The sequence below is a fragment of the Mixophyes fleayi genome, chromosome 4 (genome assembly GCF_038048845.1).
Source record: "Mixophyes fleayi isolate aMixFle1 chromosome 4, aMixFle1.hap1, whole genome shotgun sequence".
Taxonomy (NCBI): Eukaryota; Metazoa; Chordata; class Amphibia; order Anura; family Limnodynastidae; genus Mixophyes; species Mixophyes fleayi.
In genome coordinates, this window is record NC_134405.1 from 159,393,984 (window position 1) to 159,421,731 (window position 27,748).

Below are 27,748 nucleotides of genomic sequence, written 5' to 3' on the forward strand. Positions count from 1 at the left end.
AATGCCAAAGAGGTACACAAGTTTTTTTATTATTTAATATATACATATTGGGTAGCACGGTGGCTTAGTGGTTAACACTTCTATCTTACAGTACAGCACTGGGGTCATGAGTTCGATTAACAACCATGGCCTTAACTGTGTGGAGTTTGTAAGATTGGGACCCCTGGAGTGACAACTTTGCCATCGCAGTAGTCCCAGCATGCTGCTAAGGGTCTATAAGATCCCTTTCTGTTATGCCAAAATAGTAAAAATAAAAAACACGGACACATTTTTGTAATAAACTACTCATGTACCACCTTATTAAATCTAAAATAAATTTGTGTTCTAGATACATTGTACTCCAAATGAGAAATACAATATTTACTTCTTTCCCTAAAATACAGATATGTATGTGGTATTTCTACTGAAAATCTGTAGTGTAATAGAACCTTCCCCAGCGGTAAATGGTTCTTGCGACTTACAATACAGTCACTTTAATTACTAGAAAAGTATAAAAAAAAGGCAGCAAATCTAAATAAATAATTTTTTATTATTTCTAGTTCTCACATTTTCTTCAATAATAAAATAGTGAATTAATTGTTTGTCATTTGGATCTAAATATCTATTACCATTTTGTACTATTTTAGTCAAACGAAGATGAAAAGAAAAGCATGAGCTTAAAACGTGTCGTCTTCCGTCTGATCTAATCTGTCTTTTCTAGTTTGTCACATCAGAGATATCTGTTTATCTGTCTATTGCCAACTCAAAAAAGAAATTAAAGAGCAAGAATAGTTGATGAAAATAAAACAAAAATCCACACATTATGGTTACATCCGGGGTTACAGCATTTAGAACATTATGATACAAAAATTGAAAATAAACATTGTAATATACTTATGCTTCCTTGCCTAGGTAAGCATGTTTATAATATTTTTCTGTATGCGCTAAGGAGGCATATTCCTCTTTGTCAGTCGAGTTTTAAAAAGTAGATATATGCCAATGAATAAAATTATTATTTGTCTAGAAGAATTAATTGTTCATATTTATTTATGATTATTTTCTTTTTGGGACAGATACAAGAATGGCTCTGTTTGAACTGTCAGATGCAGAGAGCGCTTGGTATGGATATGACTGTTCCTGGACCTATGCCACAGCCCGTCAAGCAAAAGCCTGTAACTGCAATACCACCTACAGAGACATCTGTTTCTTCTCTAAGGAAGGAACCAATCACAGTGTCAGATCAAACCATGAAGCAAGGTTCCAAAAAACCACCAATATTAACCAAGCAAACTTCTGTATCCGACTCATCAACCAAGTCTAATCAACCAACAGCTGAAAATAAAATGGGTAAAACTACAATGCCAGATAAAACCAAACCGTTAGTACCTGAAAAGAAGCTGCCAGTGGAGCCGGTCCATAGTGAATCTTCTTCTCAGTTGCTTCGGGCAAAGACTGATTCTACATCAGTTCCAGTATCTTCTGCACCTAGAAAGACGGCACCTAATGTAACAGATTCTGCAGATAGATCACTAGAACATCCTGCTACTTACAAAAATAAACAAGACTATAGTATACCCATGTCCCATCAGGTGCAGGAATTGAAACAATCTGCATTACCTAGTGCACAACAAAAAATCCCTCAAACAGTTGAAACTCCACAAGAAGATCCTACAAAAAGTCCAAAAAAGATTAACCCTAAAGCTGATGGCAAGCAAGCTCCAAAGGAGCAACCTGTGCCAGTAAGCCCGAAACCTACTCCTTCACATAAACCTGTAGCTCCACAAACATCACAGTCTTCTGGGCAAGTGAGTCCAAAACCCAGTCCATCACATAAACCTGTGACTCCACAAACATCTCAGCCTCCTGGACCTGTAAGCCCAAAACCAAGTCCTTCACATAAACCTGTGGCTCCACAAACATCTCAACCTCCTGGGCCCGTAAGCACAAAACCCAGCCCTTCACATAAACCTGTGGTTCCACAAACATCACAGCCTCCTGGGCCAGGAAGCCCAAAACCCAGCCCTTCACATAAACCTGTGGTTCCACAAACATCACAGTCTCCTGGGCCAGGAAGCCCAAAACCCAGTCCTTCACATAAACCTGTGGTTCCACAGACGTCACAACCTCCTGGGCCAGGAAGCCCAAAACCCAGTCCTTCACATAAACCTGTGGTTCCACAGACGTCACAACCTCCTGGGCCAGGAAGCCCAAAACCCAGTCCTTCACATAAACCTGTGGTTCCACAAATGTCACAGCCTCTTGGGCCAATAACCCCAAAACCCAGTCCTTCACATAAACCTGTGGTTCCACAATCATCACAGCCTCCTGGGCCAGTAAGCCAAAAGCCCAGTCCTCCACAAAAACCTGTGGCTCCACAAACAACATCACAACCTGCAGTGCCAGTTACTCCCAAACCCAGTCCTTCACATAAACCTTTGGCTCCTCAAACAGTATCGCAACCTACAATACAGCCCCAAAAACCACAAGAGCAGCCAAGACGTTTCAGTTTGAACCTGGGAAGTGTCACAGAAACTCCTAAAATGCAGCCTACAACACCACAAGAAACAGTTACTGGAAAACTCTTTGGGTTTGGTGCATCAATATTTAGCCAAGCTTCTAGTTTTATATCCACTGCAGCCCAACCAGGAGCTCAAACACAAAGCACACAAGGTACAGCTACTAGACAGTCTGCACCTCCACAAAAATCAGCCGATCCCCAGAAATCACAAACAAAGGAGCCTATGGCTCCACAGTCACCCAAAGTTCTTGCAGCAAAAAAAGAAACACAGCCTGTAGCCGTGAGAAAAACAGAGGAACCTAAATCTAGTCTAATAGCAAAAGAACCAGATACAAAAAAAATTCAAGAGAAAGAAGCACAGAAGAATATTCTTGAAGCTAAGAAGTTTTCAAAAGAAACAGAACCAGAAATTATTGAAAAGATAACAGAGACAAAAATGTCATGCCCTCTCTGTAAAACAGAACTAAATAATGGTTCTACTGACATTCCTAATTTTAATACCTGCACAGAATGCAAGAATATGGTATGCAATCTTTGTGGATTTAATCCGACGCCACACTTGACAGAGGTAAGAGAACCTCTGTTTTTTTTATACTTCAGACCAAAGGCTACTTAGGCTAACAATTGTTTTATCAATTCATTCTATTTATTTGTCAGTTGTAAAGTCACTTCTTGCATGCAGTATAGCCAACAAGCTTTATCAATATTTGATAATGAATCAGGTACATGACATATATTAAGGAATGGAGAGTGAAATGTTTTAAAAGGACATGTCTATCTTTGTGGGATTTTCTTAATAAATAGATTTGAAAGATCCACATGGTGTATTTTACAAATGTAACCTAACTATTATTGTTGCTTATATACAGACTTTAGCAGAGTTTATTTAATGGTACTTGAATCTGTTCTTTCATCTCTTCAGAAGTAGAGCATTAATATAGGTCTACCTTGACCCACCACGACCATTGACTGCCATTAGTGGGTTATCATATTACAGTATAAAAATGTCCACATAAAATGCCAAACTTTATCTAGTTTTCTGCACTGGGTCACACACTGAAAGACATGTTGGACTTAATATCTTAATGTATAGTTTCATGTGACATAAGAAAGAAATGCTGATCATTTTCTCCTTTATTTCAATTTGAATATTGTAATGATACATATCTCCACTGATGTGTTTGAGTAAACATTTTTCACTGCAGATTCATATAGCGTTGGCAGCACTTGACTGAATTGTCCTGTGAGACAAACTTATTACAGCAAAACTAAAACATTTAGAGACCTATTTAGAAAGTATCAAAACATTGTACCTAAGACTTCCTACCTCATTTCACCTATTTAAGATGCATTAAAAGTATTTTCTATGTAATCATCTCAGTGGTCGTCTGCTTAACATATTTCTGACTTTCACAATAGTGTAGTGTCATATTCTGACAGCATACACCAATCAAAAACAGCAGAAAAGTAAAAAATAGGGAATAAAAATTAGGGAATAGTAGCCATTTTCTACAAAAAATAATTTTTATTGTGCAAAAGTAAAAATGATTACACTGTTTCTCTCTCCCATCTCCAAAAAATGACATTGGCAAAGAGAAAAAAATAAATGTAGAGAATACGGAACATTGGAAATTGAGATTCTTTTGATTTAATTGACGTCATTGACAGTAGTTTTTTTCATAGAAAGCAATGGTTCCATTGACTTCAGTAATAGTAGTTTCTTCCTGGCAAGTAATGACTCCATTTATTTCAGTGCTAGTACTTTTCCCATAGAAAGTGATGGGGTTCACCATGTGTGAGCAGACAAAACTTTTTTAAGAAAAAAGTGGTTGAAAATGAATGAAGTGAAATGAATGGTCTGAAGAACTGATTTTGATGCAATTTTTGGTTAAATCGATAAACAGCAATAACCTTGTCGATGTTTGCAAATACATTAAAACTCACTTTTATACATTATAGCAGCAATATACATTTTTCAAGACGAAAACTGTGTAACGGCACCATTTTGTTCTTTTTTTAAATAGATCCCTTGGGGCTATTTACTAACAAAGATCAAACGTACATTAACCTATACTACCCAAGCAACAGTTACTCTTTTTATCCATCTAGTGCAGGTCAGGTCAACCTGTGACTTTATTGGTGTTGTGAAACTACAAGTACCATAGCCTGCCAGCTATCAGCTGTTTATCTATGGGCAAAGCATGCTGTGTTTTGTTGTTTAACAACACCTGGAGAGCCACAGGTTGGCCAGGCCTGATCTAGACTAAGTCTAATGGAAGCAATTTCTGGCTATGTACTGCTGCACATCTTTCTCTTTTGCACCCAATGCTTTATTTATGGATACAAAGTTCTCATTTCTACAAATATAGCGCATAAGAATTTGCACTTTTCACCATAATTAAATAAATAATTTTGCATGAGATTTGGACCAACAATATTTTATAATATCATCCTGTTGTGCTTTGATACAATCATCATCATCATCATCATCTATTTATTTATATAGCACCACTAATTCCGCAGCGCTGTACAGAGAACTCATTCACATCAGTCCCTGCCCCATTGGAGCTTACAATCTAAATCTTCTAACATACACACACACACAGGGGCATATTCAATTACATTTAACGCAGATTTTCGTACGCAGCCCTACGGGGTGCGAACGAAAATCCACGTTATCGCGGTACCGTGGATTAACTTTGTGGCCCGTTCCGGTGCAATCCCGTGGACCGGAAACGTAATTGAGTATGCCCCACAGACTGAGAGAGACTAAGGGCAATTTTTAATAGTCAATTAACCTACTGGAATGTTTTGGAGTGTGGGAGGAAACCCACACAAACACGAGGAGATCATACAAACGCTACACAGATATGGCCATCGTCAGGAATCGAATTCATGACCCCAGAGCTGTGAAGCAGAAGTGCTAACCACTAAGTCACCGTGCTGCCCCACATTTAAAGTATTATATCCAGTACACCCTTTAAGCTTTATTTCACTTCATCTTACAAGTTAGTACGATTTTGATGTTAACAAGATATTCAAGTGTCTTGCCTAGTACAGCAAAGTTCATAATGCAACATAATACACCAAAGTTAGTCTTCAACTAGGAAAGCTGGGGAAAGCTAAAACAGTTACTCTGCACATCTGAAATGTATACCACTGCCTGTCCTATATTTGCATTATTATCCTGTTTAGATGCTATAGGTTTTCACCTTAGGCTTATGTGTATAATATCCATATATTAAAGGAAACATTGCAAATGAAATAAGCTTATTCTCAGCAGCCCTTCTGTATATTCAGATATTTTAGAAATGATGATATGTTAGTGATAGAAAATATTACCCAATCATTGGCAAGGGTCAATTTATTATTGAAAATAAAAATGTTACAAGTACTATTTTAAGATGACTATTTTCTGTAATGACGTTACAAACTGTGGATTATTCAGGATGATAACCTAGCCTACAGAGCTACCTGGATAAAATCTACCAAGAATTCCTTTTTTTTAGCCAATATTTAAAAAGGCTATTTCTTGTAAATATTTTTGCAGAGAGTTGCACTACTAATACAATAATTTACTAACTTACTATAAATCACTGTAATGTATCAAATGCTTTGGTCACTGTGATTTGTGACTTTGAACTTTGATTGTCAGAGTGATGTTAACATTTGTCCAATACAGGATGTAGCATTAATCACACTAATTTTGCCAGCTCACACATGCTCCAGAAAGTTCCTAAATGGTCAAATATGCATGTGGCAGAGGGTGACCAGACATAGTGTTTGGAAATAAGTAGTAGTAAGGATTGCAAGTGGCCATTGCTAAATGACTGCCCAGAGTCATCATTCCATATACCCTTTACTAAGCCCACTAAATCTAGTACAGTGTGTGTATGTATTTAAGTGTGGTGTAGAAACATTTATTTGTTTGTGTTAGGCAACACTGCGCTGAACAGTTAAGTGAAAAAGTTGGGTGGAGACACATAAGGTGAGAGACAGATATAATTTACTCTGCATATCCCCAAACTTGTCTGTAGGCTCTTCCTGTTCAGACTTCATTTGTAATACATCTGATAAAACACTGAGGGATCAAGTTAGCATTAATGCACCATTGAATCTTGATTTAAAACTGTGGGGTCTATTTAACATTAGTGGCTAGTGGGTGACAGAAAGAATATTTTTTTATCATTGCATACCGCGGCTTGAAGTTATCAAGCCAGGGCTCATTGGCGAGCCCTAGCAAACCCTCACTGCCCTAACTAACTAAAATCTCCTTTTCGCTGCTGGCAAATGGAGACTCTGACCCCTGTGTGGCTATTGCGCAGGCGGGACTAAGGTTGTTTATGCACATGGTAACGGGACCCAGCAATGGACGAGGAGCGTCTTCTCCAGCAGCGATGGAGTCCTATGGACTCCAATAATTAGGTAAGCTAACGCAATCTTGAGATGCCATTAGTTTATAAAGGCTGATGGTAAAATATGGTACAATGGTTTCCTCCTTCTCAGTTGTTTATGTTGTTAAAGTGCCTTTCTTTGCTCACATAAACCAGTGTAATTAAAATGGGTACGTGACACAAGAAATAAAGACCACCCCAATGTCTTCAACATGCAGTGTTTTGGAAGGAAAGAAGGAAGTTTAAATCTATTAAGGATAATGTCCAGAAGTGATAGCAAGCAGTTATTTGAAGTGACTGTTATCCTGGATCACAATCCCATCCCACTTATGGTCACACAAAGTATCCACACAGGGAATCTGTAAAGTGGGAATGGACATATGAGTGGTCAAGGTGCATTTATACAAATGTGTAGTCAAATTTTCTGATTCAGAAGTTACCCTAAACCAGTGGCGGAAATACTGTGTCACGCCTGAGAATCTGTCTGTACCCAGACTGGGTTGTGTCTCTGGAGCTGGACTGGTGACTACGTGGACAAATCTGGTGGCCTGATAATGTTCCTCTGCATGTAGTGAATGGACTGGTGCAGATGGTGATTACACTAGCAGAGGAGAGCAAACAGGAACTGAATTGATGGACCGGACTGGAGGCAGAATACAGACTGCACTGTCAGAGCTGGATTAATAGCAAGACTGCAAACTTCTGGGAACCAAGTTGGCATCTGAAATACAATGTTGCACTGGCAACAGGCAATGCTCCAGGAAGTCCTTTTATAGTTGTTGTTGATTTCTGATTGGAGACTGCAGTCAGCTGGGCAGAAGCAGCACTCTGAGTTGCTGAGATGGATCAGGTGACTGTTTCCAAGATGGCAGCCCCCATTGACTGGTTTTGGAGGGAATCTGTAATGGAGGCTGTTATCACCTGATTGGCTGAGAGGAATCATATGACTGAATCCAAGATGGCCACACTCATACTCTGATTCTGGAGGGATCTCTGCAGTGGAGACAGACTGGACAGCATCTTACAGAAAGGCCTGAAACCAACAGAGCCTGAGGACTGCAGGGACAACTTGAAAAAGCAGCGAAGAGGTAAGTGAAAGAATCTGAGAGACTGGTGTGTGACCTACCGCTCTTGCAGTGGGTTCAGTGGCTATGGGTTTTGGAGACAAGCTGGAGCCCATAGTTACTGTAGTTCCACCTGCACCCACTATCATGTCTGCGAATGTGCAGTAATGGCTGAGGGTTGCAGGTGGATGCACTGCATCACCAGGACTCCCCTCCAAATTTTGCTATGGGGCCTGACAATGTAGTATTCAGCCCCTGAATAATTTTGCTGCCAATAATGTAGAATGTACGTCATTGCCTGTCATGTTGGTGGCCTGCTCTTTCAAGGTTTCAGGGTTGAGACAGTTGGTAATGGTTTCGAATTGCTAAAGCTGGGAAAATTGATTTGGTTGATTCTGAAATATGGTTGAATTTCAGTGTTTCATCTGTGAAATAACTTTCAAATCAGTAATGATTGCCAAAAATGTTGTGACTAAATTTCTGCTTGTAAAGCAACAATTGACCAGTGATAGTTGAACTTTAGAATACAGCTGCTCTACTGTTATCTCTTATCAGGTCTAGCCCTACAATTATAATAAGACTAGCTCCAAACTCTTCACTGCTAAAGGCATATGCGTGACCTTGCCAAAGAGCATCCTACCCTCACTGCGCTATAGATAATAAAGCCCACGGATCTAACTGGGGGAATCTTCGCTTTTAACAGTAGTTCTGCTTAATGTATATTATCTGATTCTCAGTTCTGATCAATATATTCACTACCCTACAGAAAATAAAAAAGAGCCCAAGGTTGGGCAGAGGACCTAAAAGAGCCTCTACCTCCTCCATCCTGGCTCCTATTGGCATGAGGGTACCCTCATTTAAAAGAAGTACATTTTTACAGATTTTATCTGTTGATTGTTTGGTAAAATGCAGCAACAATAAATTTCCTGTCTCTGCAATAAGCGGTGATAGTAAATCCATGGTATTGCTGCAAATTGATAAATAGGGCCATTGGGCTGCATATATTTAGAAAGTGCTCATACTTTCATGGATTTATCATTTTAACATCCTTACTTATACAATAATTTAGTATTATTACAAATCAAGGGTCCATTATGTATTAATAGTTTCTATATCCCATGTTAGACAAGAAGCTGCGAACAGTGCAATTCTACTATAGCAATACAGGTATGGCAAAATCTATCTTGGGGCTATCCAGAATTTATTGTTTCCGGAATCCCAAAAATTGCTGCCATTTATTTCAAGTTAGTACTTATGGCCAGTGCTCCCTGGTATCATCATCAAGCGTCATCAACCATACTTCATTTGTCTATATCTCCAATCTCATTATAGTCTGTTTTCAGAGTGTCTTAAATTGACAGGACATCGGTTAACAGGCCCTATACCTGTACATGATTGGTGGTGGGAAACTGATTACTTATGAAAGTAATGATATCATCTTTGCTACTCTCTCGTGTGTAATGTTATTACAATTGTATTTTTCACCTATTAGAGCTTAGAATTTCAAAGGGAACTAAATATTGCTTTTAGCAGCAGCAAATAGCTAATATTATGCTGCTCAAACCAGATGTTCTCCATTAGCAACCTGATGATCACTGATATTAAGAGCCCAAGGCCTGTCATCTGCAGTACTTGCTGATGCGTACACTGAAGAATCCATGGCAATCATCCAAATCAGGATGGATCTTCATTAAAGCAGTGAACCTATGGATTGTACTGCTGTCCTTGCCAGCTGAAACCATTAAAGGGACTGAGTTTAGTTTATAGCAGGACTGATGGCATTCATCACTTTCCAGTCATATATAGATTATGTGTTACATGAAGGGCAAAATATGATAGGCAACCGGTTTTTTTCGTTAGCTCTAGATACACAGGAACACTATTTCAACTGATGGAATTTGTGACTCACTCTTGTATTAATAACTCTGCAAATTTAGATAAGTAGAGCAAAATAATCTATTTTGTTATGGGTCACAAATGTATGTTATACAGTAGCCTTTCAGTAGTGTTGCTATAAGAGATCATTAAGACATGTTTTTTTATTTGTACACAAGACATAAATCAAGCTGAGTCATCGAGACTGAATACATCGAAATGTAACTTCCCACTCTCAGTGGAATTACCTGGTCCTACATTCTCGCTACTGGCGCTGGGCCTATGCTAATTCATGTGTGCACACCTGGATTTAAAAATATGCTTGGCGCACATGACTATTATGTATTTTGCTATTCTGCACTGCTGTATCTGTATTTATCTTGTTACCTAACACTGACATAGCTAGTTCCTGACCATTATTTTACCTATGTTTGCTGTTCTAATCACTTTTTATCAATATGTCCTGCTTCCGGCCATCCCTGTCTGCTCGTAAACCTGACTTTTTCCTTGTATTCTGACCTGAAATCTGTGCTGCCCACCCTGACTCCTGCCCTGTCCCCACCTATGTCAGTGCTTCATCCCATTGTCATCTTATTTGTGCACTGTCAGTTCCGGCCTAGTGCGGTTAGCCTTGGGGCAGTAACCTGTGGGTGTCTCATATTGAAGCCTATTAGTACCTTAAGGGGGTCCCTGCTAAAGACCGATTACCTGTTAGACACTGCACCCCAGGTCAGCCAGGGTCCTCTGCTAGCAGCATAGAGGTCCACACCCACAGTCAGTGACATCACCCACATTGTGAGACACACACAGTGCCCCTCCAAATCTCAAGTAATTTGCACTTTAATACTCATTCATTCTTAGTTTCTGAGAAGGTTTATTAAACATATGTGTTTAATGTATAAAATGGTCTGTAGTACCTATAGAAAGAACATGTACAGTATGACAGGATAATGTCTGGAGTAGTTAGCTTTGCACTAACATTGCTCCCCAGAATGTGAGGCTGTTGTGAGCTCTGATTGGGAAGCAGACCTAAACACCTTTGCCTCTGTGGGTAGCCTACTGCGTACCTCCCAACTGTCCCAATTTTGGCGAGACAGTCCCGATTAGCGCACCACAAATAGGGTGGGGTTTGCACAGAAGTGGGAGTGGTTTCACACAAAAGAGGACAACCCGAGCAGAGTTTAGGCAGATCACGGACAATGTTTATTGTGTCCCAATTTTGTATGTCTCAATTTTTGAAGTATGTTACTATATGTAACTGTAGATAGTATAGCAATTTTCAATGTCCCAATTACAATTTTGCTCAACATATGAAAGAAGCAATCCCACATAGATTTTTATTCTTTAGATAGCAAATTAAGTACCATGTATGCAAAGACACCTAGAGACAGACACAATCAGTCTACTACACAGACATAGACTTACAGCTCTCAGCATTTTATGTGATGGCAGAAGGGGGAGAAGGAGGAGGCCACAGTGCAGACAGAGCTCAGAGAGGCATTTTCTGTTCACTACATCATGTACCATGTGACTGTGGTTGCCATTGTATTCCGGAATCATAAATCATTAATACAAACCTAAAGAAAAGAAACAAAGGAAGATGCTAAATACCAATTTCAGTCTTATCGCCTTCCACAGGGATTTTAGTATTAGTGGAAACTGCGAAAATGTCCTTTTATTTTTATTTTGTTTACAGTACCGTATGTGGTTGTGTGAATTTGACAGCTCCTTACAGGTTTATCACATTGCTTTATGTCACCAATTTATTTAGTAAAATGTTGAAATTCGTATTCTACTAAACATAGATTTGTAGCATACAGTATGTGTTAACCCTATCAATCTGCGGTCATATGAGTAATTTACAGTCTGAATTGATGTAAGAGGACTACAACACCTTACCAATAGAGGTTTTATTTGCACCAATTGCAGAAATGATGGTTTCTATCAGCAATCCTGTGATTCATTGTAACATCTGTATGAGAATCAGTGAATAACCATTCTTTTTACTCAGTTTTCATAATTCAAGTATGCTTGCATAGTGTTAATAGTTGTTTGCATTTCCACAAAGCAATGCCTTTAAAAATGTGCACTGTACACTCCTTTATCTAAATATAATGATTTCACTCTGCAAATTGAAATCTCAGTTTTACATGGGTATACAAAACTACACATAGAGGCTAATGCACAGTGGGTACTACACCAGATGGCATAGCCTATCTTGCGGGAAATTGCTCTGTGCATGCCCATAAAGTGGGCACACGCTAATGCGACCATGTAGATTTGTATGATTCTCCCACATACTTGCCAACTTTTGCTCGTTGGCTTCAGGGAGATCCCGGGGGAGGTGGGAGTACAGGGGTGGGCTTGACGAATTTCATAATTTTGGCACCGCCTCCTAAGTGACGCAATATTTGCATCATTTAGCCCCTCCTCCACCACTTATCTATTGCGGAGCGAGAACCGGGAGGTTGCCCTGCTCTCCCAGGAGGTCTCCCAGAAATGCGGGAGACTCCTGGACATTCCGTGATAGTAGGCAACTATGCGTTAAAGAAAAGCAGCTAATGAATCTCTAGAGACTGAAGTGTCTTTTACATTTCTGTCTCCATTACTGAAGTCATGTTGTCTTACCTGTCAGTCTTTGATTAAATCTTGGTCTCCATGAAAATGGCCACCTCCGTAGGCATCAATACATGGACATAGGACACAATTTCTGAACTGTGTCATCATGCCACAGATGGCGAAGCCAACCACGTCTTGTACTGGCTCAGCATCAGGGAGAATGCCAGACTCTTCAGGGAGTAAGGGAGATCACCCCTATTTCAGGGAGTCTCCCTGACATTCAGGGAGAGTTGGTAAGTATGTTTTCCCACTTATCTGTGCCTGGAGAGGTGGGACGGATGGAGTCAATCTAATGTAGGCCGAGTACAGTAAGGGTGTGTACGTGCAATTGCAAACAGCCTGTGAAAAAGACATAAATATATCAGAGGTGGTCAGGGCAGGTGTAAAATAGTGGATGATGGTCACCCGACACTAGTAAACCGCTTATGATTGATTGTTTGAGATTGTACTGCTGAAGCTGGTTAGTGCTTTCTTCATCACTTGGGCTTATATTATATTTTTGTATGCATTTTTAAGCAAAAACATTTCTTTGTTTTTTTGCATGAGACGCGAAGTTGCTTCAGCTGTATTAGAGAGGATTTTTAAGTTGTCTTGATGCCTAATAACAAATGCGTTTGATGCACATAAAACAGATGGATATAAACATGTGTGCAATTGGAAAATGTCTGTAAATATTTAAGATGTTTGCTGTATATTTTTATAATCAGAGCAAATAGGTGTATCATATATGTCAAACTTAAATGCTAACCCACAAAGAAATAATAGTAATCAAGTAGCTCTCTAAATCATGGACCTAATATACAGTCATGGCCAAAAGTTTTTTTTCTTTTTTGTCAGATGTTGCTATGGTATACTGAAGTAAAATTACAAGCATTTCATAAGTGTCAAAGGCTTTTGACAATTACATTAAGTTTATGCAAAGAGTCAATATTAGCAGTGTTGACCCTTCGTATTAAAGACCGCTGCAACTCACCCTGACATGCTGTCAATCAACTTCTGGGCCACATATTGACTGATGGCCGCCCATCAATGCTTGGAGTTTGTCAGAATTTGTGGGTTTTTGTTTGTCCACCCGCCTCTTGAGGATTGACCACAAGTTCTCAATGGGATTGAGGTCTGGGGAGTTTCCTGGCCATGGACCCAAAATGATGATGTTTTAATCCCCGAGCCACTTAGTTATCTCTTTTGCCTTATGGCAAGGTGCTCCATCATGCTGGAAAAGGCTTTGTTCTTCACCAAACTGTTCTTGGATGGTTGAGAGAAGTTGCACTTGGAGGATGTTTTGGTTTCATTCTTTATTTATGGTTGTGTTCTTAGGCAAAATTGTGAGTGAGCTTACTCCCTTGGCTGAGAAGCAACCCCGCACATGAATGGTCTCAGGATGCTTTACTGTTCGCATGACACAGGACTGATGGTAGCATTCACTTATCCTTCTCCAGAGAAGAAGGAAAGGTGAAAGGGATTCATCAGAGAAAATAACTTTACCCCAGTCCTCAGCGGTCCAATACCTGTACCTTTTTGCAGAATATCAGTCTGTCCCTGATGTTTTTCCTGAAAAGAAGTGGCTTCTTTGCAGGCCTTCTTGACACCAGGCCATCCTTCAAAAGTCTTCCCCTCACTGTATGTGCCGATGCACTCACACCTGCTGCCATTCCTGAGCAAGCTCTGAACTGGTGGTGCCCCGATCCCGCAGCTGAAACAACTTTAGGAGATGGTCCTGGCGCTTGCTGGATGTTCTTGGGAGCCTTGATGCCTTCTTCACAACCATTGAACCTCTCTCATTGAAGCTCTTGATGATCCAATAAATGGTTGATTTAGGTGCAATCTTACTAGCAGCAATATTCTTATCTGTGAAGCCCTTTATCTGCAAAGCAATGATGACTGCAGGTGTTTCCTTGCAGGTAACCATAGTTAACAGAGGAAGAACAATGATTTCAAGCACCACCCTCTTTTTAAAGCTTCCAGTCTGTTATTCTAACTCAATCAGCATGACAAAGTGATCATCAGCCTTGTCCTCGTCAACACTCTCACCTGTGTTAACGAGATAATCACTGACCTGAAGTCAGCTGGTCCTTTTGTGACAGGGCTGAAATGCAGTGGAAATGTTGTATTTGGGATAAAGTTTATTGTCATGGCAAATAGGGACTTTGATATTAATTGCAATTCATCTGATCACTCTTCATGACATTCTGGAGTATATGCAAATTGTCGTCATAAAAACTGGGGCAGCAGACTTTGTGAAAAATAATATTTATGTTATTCTCAAAACTTTTGGCCATGACTGTAGTCATGTTTCATAAGCAAACGTGCAGGAAGGTATGACCTGTTGATTGAATGTGTTCTTATGTTTATATGATGTTCTGGAAAAAGAGGTTTCATTTTGGAGGAAAAATTCCCGACTGGAAAGATGATTGCAATACAGGTCATGAAAGAGTTGTAAATCACCATTAGCACAGACACAGACCTCTTCCGGTAAGATAACAAGGAGGAGGGGGGGGCGGACGAGAAAAAGAAATGTGTTTAAAACTATGAAAAACTGTTATTCAGTATCTTTGTTGTGGTCAAACTGATTGAGGAGCTATCTATATTCTTGCCACCACTCAGGTCAACAGATCACATAATTGTTAGCTTTTCTATTGTTAGTCCTTTTCATTTCAAAACATTTGTTTGCATAATTGTATATTGCTGTGTGTCATTTTATTTTGTGTGTCTTAAGTTTTCGGCCATTTTTCATTATATTAAGCTCCATTTAATAAACTCTGTTTTTGTGTTCTTAAGGGATTCACATGCCAGGTTATTATAAGCGCTTCATAACTGAAAAGAGGAGATAGTTTGGTTTACAATAACTGGTTAATTTCATTTTTCATTGTTGTTGGGTATAAGACAGGCAGAACTGAAAAACGTTGGCAAAGTATTAGCGCTCAAATCAAATCTTTGTGCTGGCAATTAGTAGGAAGTGCGAGTTATAATTAAAGGGGAATTTTAATCTTTTTTTAGACAGATCAGGTGGTTTTGTTGTGTTTTAACCCTTTGTCACACACATGTTGCACAGACTCAGGTGAGTGTTGGATGTGACACTGACATATGTCATATTTTTGCTGTATGAATAGCTGATGAGCTTATGTAAGCGTTTCATGGCAGTGCCTAATATTGGCTTCCTTTCAGAAGTGGACAAAATTTGCCCATTTTTCACATGTAATAGATATATCAATTGATACTGCAAGGAATTGCCTGTTTTTATTTTTACATCCAGATAAGTAATGGTAATAATGACAAGAACAGTAAACAGTTGTGTTTTTGTAGCAGGCTTTGTGTTGTAGTGAGGGTGGAAAAGATGAAAAAGAACAATTGGGCAATACTGCTGCAGTCCACACCCAAGTGTACAGTAGTCTGGGTTACTGGCATTCACAGTCACACAGAGCATCCACAAATGTTTTCCCCTAGGACAATCCAGGAAGAATGATTGTCAGAAGGGCTGTTATTTCCTTTGATAAGGCTAAAGACATGTGACATTTGATGATGCTTTCTGATTATCTTCTTTCCATTTCATGCTCTGTAATTGTCCTGATTTTCCACTGGGCTTAATTTTTTTAGGCACAATTTTGTCAAATTGGAATGTTCACAAATTAATCCACTGATTTTGCCCATTCCGACTTACCAATTATGTAATTAATATTTAACAGACTAAAGAGACGAATCCCACGAAATACATGGGAATAATCTCCCATGACTTAATAAAATACATGGTCAGTAGCAGAATCATGAAACACCCCGGGTCTACCTTCCACTTAATTTCTTTACCACAATGCCTACCTATTGCTATTTCAGTTCAACTATTCTTGAACATGATAGGAAAATCAGACACATTGATACTGTCAAGGGACACTGAATTGCAATTAGCTTCAGCTTGCATCCCCTTGAGGAATCTTTATTTCTAGTTACCTGCTGATATATGTTACGTATTACACACATCCCCACTGACGTGCCAGCTGACGTCTGTGTTTAATGTCATGCTGGAATAAAAGTGAGTCATAAGTTTAAAGAAATAGTGCACTGTATTAACCTAAGATTCTTCTACACAATCAATACCGCAAATAGCAATAAATTGTTTTTAATGACTAGAGCATACTTGCATACTATTTCAAGTGTATCTCCGGAAGTTCCTGGAAGGGTTATGGGGGGAAGGGAAGTGGCTTAGTGGATTGCATCAATTTTGGCCCCGTTCCCATTATGTAATGACAAGGACGCATCATTTTACAGCAGGGGCAGGGCCAAAATGACACAATTTCCTAAGAATCGCGTCATTGTAGCTCTAATTCTGCCCACTTCACTAGGAAATGGACAGATGCGGGAGGTTGACCAGGAGTCCGGGAGAATTCGGTGGTCTCCCGGACATTCCGGGAGAGTTGGCAAGTATGGACTAGAGGCTCCTACTATATCAAGTACCTAAGGGCATATTTGTGAAAGGTCAAAGAGCAATATTGCTGATTGACCCAGCAAAGTAGTAAGTTAGCTGTTATCACTTTGGACTAGATTGCCGACGGCAACTGAGTATCGTTATATAATACTATTAATACATATTTTATTCAGTGGGCTGTTACTAAAAATGTTTTGGAATCATTTACAAATGAGCATATATGAACATATACATTATGGCACCACGGGCAGCCTCTGAAGGAAACAACTGTTCTGGTGCTATATGCTGCAATGGCAGGGACCTTCCCACTTCCTACATAAGAGGGGGTGGGGACAGTGGGAGGAGAATTTTTCTGCTATAAAGCATGAAGCTGTTGAACAGTGATAGTGGCATTACTTAGGAAGAAAATATGATAATGCATATGTGAATAGTGCAAATGTTGTCCTGCTACATCCGTAGCAGATCAAGATAAATGAAGTTAAATCATCTGGCCATACTGTGACCAGTACTTTAGAAATATAATAAAGAAAGTACTGTGTATCGCCCACTCCATAACCTACCCTAGTGGCCAATAAAATTGTTATCTTATATAATGTTATCCCAGTGTGAGCTGGTTAACATGGTCAGCAGGGATGAGGGGCGTTTCAGCATATGTCCTCAATAATGCTAACCAGAAGTAGTTGGGATATAGTGGCATTGTCTGTATTTGCCCTTAAAAGTAGACACCACAGTGGTCTGTGAACCTTTTTTTTTTGCTGAGGAATTTTATAAGCTTGCCTGAAGAGGTGGGTTTTCAGAGAACACTTGAAGGTTTGTAGACCAGAGGAAAGTTATTACAATAAAAGGTAATTGATCTGATGTGGCGCTTCACTCAGTGTGCAGCCTGATATATGTAAAGGAGTGTCCACTATTCTCCTACAAATAAAGCATAGACATACATATAATTAACATATACTTAGCGCGCACCTTTTTCACATCTCACAGGAGATAGGGACTCCTATACTTTCTTCACTGGATGACCCTTATCTCTCTCCTCAATTAGAGTTCCTATAGTCTGAAAATCAGACTCATGGAAACATAAAATAAATGGAGAAATGATAGTGCAGATTGTTATAAATAAACATGTAAAAGTCCACAAAGTTCCCGGAAAAAGAATGTAGAATGTATTCTTCAACCTCGTGATGAAAACGAAGGAATACCACCGTTATTCTTGTGACTTTAATACACCATCTCCCCCAAAGGTATATGCTTACAAGATGTAGGCTTTAATAAAGCATCTCAAGTGATCCTTTCTGTGTACCGCTTTCAAGTTCCTCCACAGAGTAATAGCATGATGTGTCAGAAAAAAGAAATAAAAACCAATCTGGTGCATTATCATAAAAACACCATTTAATATTATCTCCAAGCAGAGACCTGTACATATAAAACATCAAGGATATCGCCAAATGGTAATGTGTGCACTCATACCAGATAGATTCAGGATATTCACATGGAAATTTCCTCCAAAGTATCAGTCCCCGATGTGTCAGAATCCCGCTCACACTTATCCTTCCAATGCGTTTCGACTCTAGGTCAGAGTCTTTTTCACTTGAAAATAACAAGCAGCGAAAGGTTTCCTGTACCTGCCGATTCATTATGCACCTTGGAGGTGTGATGGCCTGTTCTCCTTTATAGCACTGCTTAAACTGGTATCCATACACTAACTGAAGCTTAACACAATGTGAGTCACGTAGGAAAACAACAATCCTAGACACACAAGTCATTTTACAACAGAATGGATCACATAGGCAAATCAACGTTCTGATCTTAATAAATGACCTGAAGTGAATTATTAATTTTAGATATATGACAAATAAATTTTGACATATGGCAAGTTAAAATTCCACATTGTATGGAAAGTGATGGGAGTTGGAGAAAAAAAGGGGTATATATTCTCATTTTCATTTAGAAGAAAAAAATTAAATAGGAAAATTATTGAAAACTCCGACAGCAAATTTCAGGGAATAAGATAAAAAAAAGTGCATAGTAAAGCTCATATTTTATGCATGTTTGTAAGTAGATGTTCCTTTTTTCTTTGCATAATAGGGCACTAGCTTTAAGGACTGGAAAAACTTCAAATACAGTATTAAGCAATTGCTTAAAGCACAATGTTTTAATAATGAAACGTATTACATAAGGTACCACATCAGCTGACTACTAAAATATTCTTTGTACAAGTCATTTTTTTTCTAGTGTTTTCGTGAGTGTGTGTTTGTGAGTGTGTGTGTGTGCCTGGGGCTGTCTTCTCATAATAACTGCAATGGAAAGGTTAAAGTAATTAAGTAATCAGCCTCTTTCTATAAATATTTCTTTTATATTGAACTTGCAAGGTTTCTATTATAGTTATACTGTCTGTCATAATATCCCAATGAGGCATCACTACTTGTGTGCTCATGCTTCAAAACATGCACAGCGTGTTCTTGACAAGTCACCATAATTATCACATCGACACTAAGATAGCAGTACCCTATTTCTGCTTTGTATATCACAGTGATTCCCAGCATGCATGTGCTTGGACACATTTATGTGTCACGATATCAGGTTGAGCATGTCACAACAAGTGAAAACTCTTAAAATAAATTGCAATGGGGACTATATGTGAACTGCACTTTTATTGTAAATGAAACTAATTAGTTGTTGTTCATGTTGTTTTTTTTAATATATTCTATTTACTCATGATGGCTTCATTTATAACATTTTAACACATATCTATTACATAAATATAAATCATGTGGCACCTGTCCAACACGGAGGCCTTATAGCCACTGGAGTCAATTCTGTGTATCCTACTAGCATTTCTGTCAATTAGCAACCAGGGGCAAGATTTACTAAGCTGCGGGTTTAAAAAAGTGGGGATGTTGCCTATAGCAACCAATCAGATTCTAGCTTTCATTTATTTAGTACTTTCTACAAAATGAGAGCTAGAATCTGATTGGTTGCTATAGGCAACATCCCCACTTTTTCAAACCCGCAGCTTAGTAAATCTAGCCCCAGATGTCAAATGTGTTTGAACTTGACATGGAGTTTTACCGACATATAACCTTGCATTTATTAAGGCAGGTCTTAAAAGTTAGGGATCCACTGGCTGATCCACTTTTAAAAAATGAAGGGATACGTTTCGGAATATACTTATGTTTCAGAAATTTGCTTGTTGTCATATTTGAGGTTGAATAATGAAATGTATCTAAAAGTATCAGTTTATGTATCAATAATGTTGTAAAATACAGTCCCTAATTAGTCACTTTTTAACATCTGCATATGTGACACGTTATGTTTGATACCAGAAAATCATGATAAAGAACTTCTTACATCAGAAAATGATTGAGCAACTATGTTCTTATATATAATTGTGTTTATCGCATAGAATCTATGTACAACTTGTATACATTGTGGGGAATGCAGAGTGGGACGTACTCCAGATTGCGTAGTTTATCTTACATGAAATCGCTCAGCACATGCCTAGAAAGTGGGCACATTGGCCTATGAAGACCTCTGCAACTCTGGCACTTACACCCGCCCCGAACTGGAGAGGTGAAACGGAGAAGAGAAGGGCGTTCTAAGTAGGCTGAGTACAGTAAGGTTGTGCAAATCTGCAGAAATAGACAATATACGCCTGTTAGGAGATGTTGGCAACTTGGCGTAAACCAGACTCATATGCTGCCGCTGCGGAGGCGGATGGATCTTGAGATATGTATAGCTCTGCATATGGCTGGAAATCTGCCTATTTTGTCAACAACTCTGTATCAGCCCCATTATTCTTAACTTAACAGTGAGCCTTTGTAAGAGGCTCTGTTGGGGCTCTCAGTCCAATACTGCAAGAAAAACCAATTTTCCGTTCCAGTCATGCAGCTTAGATATCATCCTCTGCATTTGTTCAGTAAATGACTTACCGTATTTCTCCATGTATGATGCACCTTTTTTCAAAAAATTTGGGGTCTAAAAACTGGGTGCGTCTTATACAGTGGCAGCGGTATATTAGATTACGTTAACTGGATGGGCCGGTTCGGATTTGCACAACAAAGTTTGCAAGCATTTAAAAGTAAGTGATCCCTCCCTAACTGGTGCTCTCACCCAAAAAGTCCCAGAAGAAATCACAAGAGGCTGGAGGAAGAGAAGAAGATCCGAGTCCCAGAATGATCACCCAGGGATGCAGCATGACATTGCTGACAGAGACTCAGCCTCCCGCACCCTCGCTCCCGTCTCTTCTCCTCTCTCAGAGCTGTCAATCAACGGGTATCACATGACCCGGAGTAATCTTCAAACCTCGAGTTCCGATGAGCGCGTTTAGCATTTCACTGACGTCACGTAGACAAGCCCCAAGCTGTGTAGGACTGGGAGCTTTGTAGGCTGAAGTCCCTCTTGTCAACAACGCTGTGCAGCGGCGCTGCCTTTCTGTCATTCAGATTCTATTGTCCAGATGCTAAAGGATGAGAGTTTTGACTGTGATGAGTAGTTTTGAGTTTTTTTTTTCAAATTTCGGGCCCCAAAATTAAGGTGCGTCTTATACACGGGGGAATACGGTAGTTACTTACTTTTTTTTATTGATCTCTGGGCTTTATAGACAACCGTTTAAGGAAAATCTCTTCTCTCAACTATGCTTTTTAATATGGTTTTATGTGGAAATTACAAGTTTGTATTAAAAATTGTGCTTGTACAGGCTTAGAAGTATCATTCTGCCCGGATGTTTTTGTTTACACTTGTACATACCCAGTAATGCTGTAAGTGGCATGAAATACAGACACACAGCAAATTTTAAGGGCTTGTTCGGATGAGTGATTAGACAGCAATGTTTTAACATAAATGGAACATGAGAACATGATGTAATACAACTGCTCTGAATATCATGTAGACATTGGTATAAGCGGTCCCAAGTTGTTCAGATGAATAGCGCAAGAAGCAATGATCACGTAAAACTCTAGAACATTGTGCATGCTTGCAAGCTCACTGCATGAGCAAACTCAGGGTCACCGTTGCCTAATCGCTTATCTTAATGGTCCATATAAAAACATACAAAAACAAATGTCTAGATTGTTATATTGAACTTGAAGGGTTGCTATGCAGCTGGATAAAGTACAGAGTATCAGATGTTAACAGTTTTGCTTTTTAGTGGCTGTACAGTTTTGGCTTAAGAGCAAATTAGTTCATTACTATCTTAGTGATTTGATCTGAACCACAAGGGCTGAAATACACCATGACTTAAGATCTGGCTTGTGTGTAATCACCACTAAGAACAACTGCTTTATATACAATGGAGTACCCAGCAGTGTGTCCCCATCGAGTCATAGGAGCCATGGGAAGATAAATTAAATGAATGTAATTGAGCAGAGCTTGTTTGTACTTCTTGGTACTAAGACATATGCTTCTTTTCACTGCATGCTCCACAGAAGATAGGATGTTAAATCTATTTTGATATGCTAATGTAGCTCATAAAATACCTAACCAAACAATGTAGATTTGGGGCTAGATTTACTAAGCTGCGGGTTTGAAAAAGTGGGGATGTTGCCTATAGCAACCAATCAGATTCTAGTTTTTATTTACTTAGTACCTTCTACAAAATGATAGCTAGAATCTGATTGGTTGCTATAGGCAACATCCCTACTTTTTCAAACCCGCAGCTTAGTAAATCTAGTCCTTGGTGTCCTGGACACAGGGCTGGTTTGGTAACCAAATTTTATGGACTCTCAGCTCATGTTGTTTGTAAAAATGTGCCTAATGGTCTACACCACGTACCACACGGAGCCCACCCACATGTCCACTATGATGTAGTGTCTGGTACACTGTGTGAGATTTTTAAACTTTTGATTTAATTTTGTTCCGTTTTTGTAGTTTGTACTTTCGGTATAGTTTAATCAACTTTGTGATAAATGCCACATATCGTTCACTGTAGTTTACATTTGGATTAGCAGCATTTCTTGAAAGCAGTTAGGTGTCAAAATCTTTTCACCTGTTGGGGGTAAATTTTATATCTGATTTGCTTAAATCTGTTCTCCCAGATAGCTATAGGGGTTTCTGCTCACCAATTTTAATGGCTGCTCTCACCTTCTCTGTAATGTCACACAACCCCAGTGCTGTGATTGTAGAGAAGCTGTACAAAACAGCCCTCTGGGCAATGGCGAATGGCATCCTGGCATGGATAGCAGAACACGGTAAGCATGGCCGGAGGATGGTGGGCACACTACCAGCCTGCATTCGCTGGGAACATATATTTTTTCGGCACCGGTGAAGTGCGTCCTTGTTTGAGGGATTCACAGCTCATGTACAGTGAAGGGCAGGGGTGCTGAAGAGCCCAGCACCAGCCGTGCTTCCTGGGTATGGCAAATTATCAACCCTACTTTGGAGTGCTACTTTAAGATACAAGATGGTGATGGATAACGAGTGTAAACCACAATATCAGGGAAAAGTGATACCCTTTATTGGCCAACTGAATAGTTTTAAATTGAAAGGATTCAAAACTACATAGGTGTCTTCATCAGGTATGTTAATATATGGAATCTGAAATACTACATATTTAGGAGCAAATGCAAATAAATGATCAGAGTTTTGATACATGTGTTATAAACTGTACAAATACGGATGCATAGATACTGACCAGCAGATCTTTCTAATAATGTACATGTTTACTGGAGATGCAAACTCCTGGTTCTGTAATCGTTTTTCCGATTACCACTATTCCGACATCGCTAATGTGTAGAAAAAAAACCCAGAAAGAATGAAAAAGCGACTTGCAAATAATCAGACTTACCTTGAAGACAATGCTGGACATCACCGAACAAAGCAGCATAATGACAGCAAGCCATTCCGATTGGAGAACTCGTCGGCAGTGCACGCTGACGTCATTGCGACGTCTATCACTAAAAATTTAAAGCGGCAATGTGAGGTTAGGGGTACCCACATTGCCGCTTTAAATTTTTAGTGACAGACGTCGCGATGACGTCAGTGTGCATTGCCGGTGAGTTCTCCAATCGAAATGGCTTGCTGTCATTATGCTGCTTTGTTCGGTGATGTCCAGCGTCGTCTTCAAGGTAACTCTGATTATTTGCAAGTCGCTTTTTCATTCTTTCGTTTTCTTTTTGTAGGTATTACCGATGTCGGATTTATAATGATAGTTCAATCGTACCCAACCTGTTCATACATAGGTGTGAGCTAAGGGCCATTTGATGGTGGTAGAGTCTTTGGAAATGTTAACCAGTCTTTGATCAGATGTCTAAAGGGGGGTTAGATTTCCAAGCCAAATATAAATTACACTAAAGTTTAAATACATAATAGCACAAAAACATAGATTTCTATTTAGGCCATAGTGCAGGTATGAGCAGTAGGAGAGGAGGTATTTTTGTGGGTGCTATTAGGGGGGGCATTCCATGCAGCCTAGAACAGGGAGATTACAGGTGTGCAATCTCTGCACACTACTCCTTAACCACTAATATAGAAGCTAGTTATTCTTACATAAATAGAATGAGGAACCATTTGTCAATTTTGGATGTGTATGTGGAACTGCCAGCCACCACTGTAGTTTCTATAAGCCACAGTTATTAAAACAAGCTCTATTCAGGCTATTGTGTCATTCAAATACAATTCTCTTTAATTTTGAATTAATACCCACTATAATGTAATCTTTGAAGTTGCTTTAATTATTACTCCAACATGGTCTGATACTTTATTTTCCATATCTGAATTGCACCACTCCCATATGCAACAGCAGAATTGAGAATAATTTTCTAATGCTCGTAAAAGTCCATTATTCGGGATTGCTTTGAATTTTTGTAGTATTCAGCTTTTCAGATTAAAGCTGTTCTGACATACACTAATTCTAAGATAAGCGTACTGAAATGTTAATCTTTTCTATAATTATCCTTTTCTTATGCTCTCCATGGTAGTTAATGCTACAAATCCCAAAGTATTTATATACTAGAAGCTGCATATATTTTACATTTGGGACGTGCTTGATTTTTTTGTAATACACAGATTCCCATTGCGGTGTTGGTTTCCATTACCGACAGATGCTTAAGACAAGAATCTATGAATAATACTGATACAGTGGCCCTTGTTTAAAGCAAAACTATATATATAACACTTTCTAGATACAAATTGCACATTTGCAACAAGATTTTGTTTTGTATGGCAAGAATGGAGCAATCCCATTTATTTCTATTAATTATAACAGGATACAACAGGGAAACAAATTTTCAGGCACAAAATAATTTTCGATGTATCTACAGTTGTACATGCAATGACTTGTATGACAATTATCTTTCCTGTAGCAGTTTAGGTTTTAAAAATCAGTTGGGCACATTTAGGAGTCCTTAGGGCAAATGTCTAATATTTAGAACTAGAGAGCTTTTACTTTTCAGTCCAATGTTTCACCCCTCTCCATGTAAGTACAAAGGGGCCTTTTTCTTATTCTAAAGAGAGAACATCCACCTATTTAGAAGTGTCTAGGACAGATGTAATATAGTTGTACCAGAGCATCGTAAAGGAGAACAAAGGAGAAAAGACAAAAGTTTTTAAAATGTTGTGTAAATTGGAGGCTAAATGATCTATGAGAATTCAGGGGAAAAATACAAGTGGTAGTGGTATGCCGATATATATGGAGAGCTTTTATTTATAATAAAGGCATGTTGATATCATTAGAGAGCTTGATATCAGAGAGCATGATCATTACAAAACAGTAAATATATTCAAAACTATCCATATTTTGTACATACACTAAAAGGCTTTTTTTCCCCCCTATACATATGTTACACTCAAGTGCCGATTTATGAAAGGACGAAAAGACCTCTTGCCAGCAGAAATGGGTGTTTTCACAGATGCTTTCTATTGCAAATTAAAGTGGTACATAATAAAATACTGCTGCAACTTACTATGACAGGGTTGCTCTGGGAGACCCACCATATCCACAAGGTAATTTACCTCTTCATCGGCAGCCTAACACTGCCAGTGAATGGTGAAAGTGCTATGTGCAAGCAGCTTGATGAATTACCCAATGCTGCTGTCCTTAGAGTTCTAGCAGTACAACGGTAAGTGCCGCTAATTATGTTAACCCATTGATAAATGAGAACAATTGTTCAAACACCCCCTTGCAGCTGTTTACAGCAGCATTTTGGCTGTTCACCACTTAAATATACCCCTATGTATGGTAAAAGGTGCCCAAACTAGAGATGTTTACACCAAAAAGCTGTAAATATTTTAGTTGCAGGACATTTCAAAGAGATTTTGTATATAAATTACATTCCTGGGTGCTATATCATCCAACACCTACAGGAATCTGTGTTGCTATGGTTGGCAATAGAGATTCTTTAGTCAGTAGCTAAAAATGCCAATTTGTTTCAACGAAACGCTATCCCTAAAAAAGAGGGACAGTTGGAGGTATTACATCAGCCATAACCTGTAAACATGTTTTGCTTCACTGACATCCCAATGACCTCTGATGTATAAAATACTTGTTGTAAGATGGGGCGTATTTGTGATTTGACTTAAAGATTGCACTGATAAACCAGTAGCAACAGCCTGTTCAGTAATTTTCAATAAAATATGTATTTTAGTGGGGGCCTATTGAAGAGTCAGTCGGTACCCATATGTGTTTCTTATCATGAGGTTATTGTAAATGATAGTCCACGGAGTTAAGTCATTTCCCACAGATTCCTGAAAGCGGGGAAGAAATGAGAAGATTCTTAATCTTTTTTCGCTTTTGAAAAGAACTTAACCTCATGCTGGTGCCTGATGTGACTGGCATGATAGAGTCAAAGTTGCAGATTTTGCAGTCTAGAAATCACACCAACCTTTTCAGTTTCCACTTTAACAATATTTCTGGGGGTAAAGTGTTTTGCTTTGTACATGAAAATTTACATTTACATTTAAATTTAAATAATACTCAGAACACATGAAAATGTAAATTTTCATGTGTTCTGAGTATTATTTATTGCATTAGTTTTATTTTTCTGAACTGTGGCGCACCAGCACATTAATTTAAACATCCTCTTTAACATCTTTTATAGCTGGAAACAGCCATTCCAAGGTTGCTAAGTTAACCTACTGTATCACGGGTTAATCATTAGACAACAGATCGTTGGTTTAACATCTGCTCTGTTCCTGTGAAATAGATACCCTTCCTTAAGTGGAAAAAATAAGAGAAAATTTTATTTTACTGGGCAAAAAATGTATTTGAAAGTGTACCTTTTATTCGTTTATAAAAACTTGATATATATAAATCCTCAAAATGATTTCTCTTGAAAAACAGGATAACGGTAATCGTAACTACCTTGGGCAGCCAGCAGTGAGAGGGAAAATCCTTCATTTGAAATTACTGTATTTCTTCTGAATCTAAGTGGCATTTAAACATTACAAAAAAAGGTGGACCCACACTGCCTTTTATTAGTGCAAATATTCATAATTGTCCACCAAGCACATGAGGCCTATTCTCCAGTCTTTGTAAATGCTACAGAGATGCATCTAGATACTAGAAAAAATATGTATGATGAAAACAGTATAAATGTAACTAAAAAGTCCAACCTTCTGCCACTTTAGGACCACCCACTAAACCTTCTTTTTTTCCTTTTATTACTGCTGGACATTTATTTCTTAAATTATGAGAATAAGGGGATATTAGACCTGACTTCATTGCATGAGTATCTTTGGTGTGTTTTCATTACATTGCACAAAATGCACTTGTTCTGCAAAAGTGCCAGTGGAAAATTGCAAAATGTGTCCATTTATTAGTATAGGAACAAGGATAGGTTTCTGGCATCTCTGACCAGAAGGTAAATTGAAGTCATTTTGTGGGGAGGAACTAGCTATGTGCCTGCCTTAAAATGGGTAATGCCTCCCTTAATTCCAATTATTCGCCACT

The 27,748-nt window shown here is 38.8% G+C and overlaps 1 protein-coding gene across 2 annotated transcripts in view; it reads left to right on the forward strand.

Moving 5' to 3' along the window:
- PCLO (piccolo presynaptic cytomatrix protein) overlaps positions 1-27,748 on the forward strand; it is a 239,553-nt gene that overhangs the window by 33,214 nt on the left and 178,591 nt on the right. For both annotated transcript variants that reach the window (XM_075208696.1, XM_075208697.1), the window contains exon 3: positions 1,053-3,065. In XM_075208696.1, the coding sequence (XP_075064797.1) occupies positions 1,053-3,065 (2,013 nt within the window). The remainder of the gene's footprint in view (positions 1-1,052; positions 3,066-27,748) is intronic.